Here is a 1,583-nt window from a genome sequence, read left to right on the forward strand (position 1 = left end):
CTTCTTTAATTATGTCGAGTCGAGTCGCAAGTCATCAAATTTGGGACTCGAGTCCGAGTCGAGTCTCGTGACTCGAGTCCACACCCCTGGTTAATGGATGTTGTGACAGATGAAAGAATGTTATGAATGACCAGCATTTCACATGGGCTACACTGACCTAACTGTGAGACTGAAATGTGTATTTGTATTTATTGGTTTTAAATTGCTGTTTGGATTAAAATGTTCCTGCTTACCTTAATGAATAAAGATCTTTTTAAATGAAATAGGGCTGGGGTTGAGGGTGACCGAATTATTCTGAAGAAGTTAAATGTATTATTCAAACCCAACCCACCTACTGTTAGAAGAGCAGGTTGTAACACAAGCACTAGTTCTACTTTTGAGTCTAACAGTGATAATTACGAGTTTGATGGTGGTTTATAGCAAATGCGTGTTTTATATTTCCACCTGAATAATAATAATAATTAAAAAAAACAATAAAAAAAACAATAGCTTTAACGATTTTGTGTGTGTCAGTGTTCATGTAAAATAGAGAGATGCGCAAAATATTAATAAAACGCCCTCTAGTGATTACTACAGAAACCACACACGCGCGACCAATTTATCCCCAAAATACCATGATGCATTTATTTGTCATTATTCACTATGTGATTGATCATATCTACTTATAAAATTAAAGGTCTGTATGTTAAGAAACATTGGAGATAAGTACTATATAAGAAGATAACAGCAAATGCACAATTTCTGTTTTCGGTTTTGAAACCGAAAGTATTAATAAAATCATTAAAAAAAATAAATGTGACTCACCATCCGCGAACAATAAAAGCCAAAAAAGGAAGGGATTGTTCCTCATACTGATGTCACGTCTGGCCGCATCCAGTGTGAATGACAGCAGTGATTCAGGGTAGTTATGATGGGCTTGTGGCAAACTGCCCAAGTCACGTGACTTCTGCGAAAGAGGAAGTGTTACGTCATACTCGGTGTCCCAAAGTGAACCTAGGCTGTTGCCTTGTCCAAATACCCACACTTGCGGTCTTTGCACTTGATCACTTGACTACTTATATGACGTATTTCCTGTATTTGGCCCAAGTGTTCAAGTGAGCATGAAGACCACAAGTGTGTGTAGAACTTTTCATTACCTGATGGGACACACTTGTAGTGTTGTAAAAATGCAAGTGTTTACATAGCTTTATTTTAATTTTAAATAATTTGCATTTTAAAAGCAACTTCTAAATTTCTGTTCAGTAGTCCCTATAACATGACAATTTTAATTTGTGGTGCTTCTAATTAAGTGATAAAAAGCAGTTGCAAATGTTGTACAAAATAAATATCACCACTACTCATCTTTGCACCAATAAAACGTAAAAACACTGTTTTTCTACCAAATTATATGTAATATCGAATTATTATATTAATATTTAACTTGCATTGGAAAGGTTTCCGTGACCTCTCGCGAGATCTCGGCAAAAAGTCTCACGATTTATTTCCAGAACATGATGCATGATGGGATACACTAAGCCTCGAATAGCGCTCCGGAGCGGTATTCGAGATAGTGTGGATTTAGTGTGCTTTAAGGGCACTGCGCT

At 36.4% G+C, this 1,583-nt stretch overlaps 1 protein-coding gene across 1 annotated transcript in view; it reads right to left on the reverse strand.

Annotated features, from left to right (window-relative positions):
• Window positions 1–885, reverse strand: part of LOC107710206 (coxsackievirus and adenovirus receptor homolog) — a 9,786-nt gene extending 8,901 nt beyond the window's left edge. The window contains exon 1 of the mRNA XM_016514946.1: window positions 805–885. Within this exon, the coding sequence (XP_016370432.1) occupies window positions 805–850 (46 nt within the window). The 5' untranslated portion in view covers window positions 851–885. The remainder of the gene's footprint in view (window positions 1–804) is intronic.
• Between the last annotated feature and the right edge of the window lie 698 nt (window positions 886–1,583).

The sequence above is a fragment of the Sinocyclocheilus rhinocerous genome, unplaced genomic scaffold (genome assembly GCF_001515625.1).
Source record: "Sinocyclocheilus rhinocerous isolate Xijiao unplaced genomic scaffold, SAMN03320098_v1.1 scaffold7469, whole genome shotgun sequence".
In the NCBI taxonomy this organism is placed as follows: Eukaryota; Metazoa; Chordata; class Actinopteri; order Cypriniformes; family Cyprinidae; genus Sinocyclocheilus; species Sinocyclocheilus rhinocerous.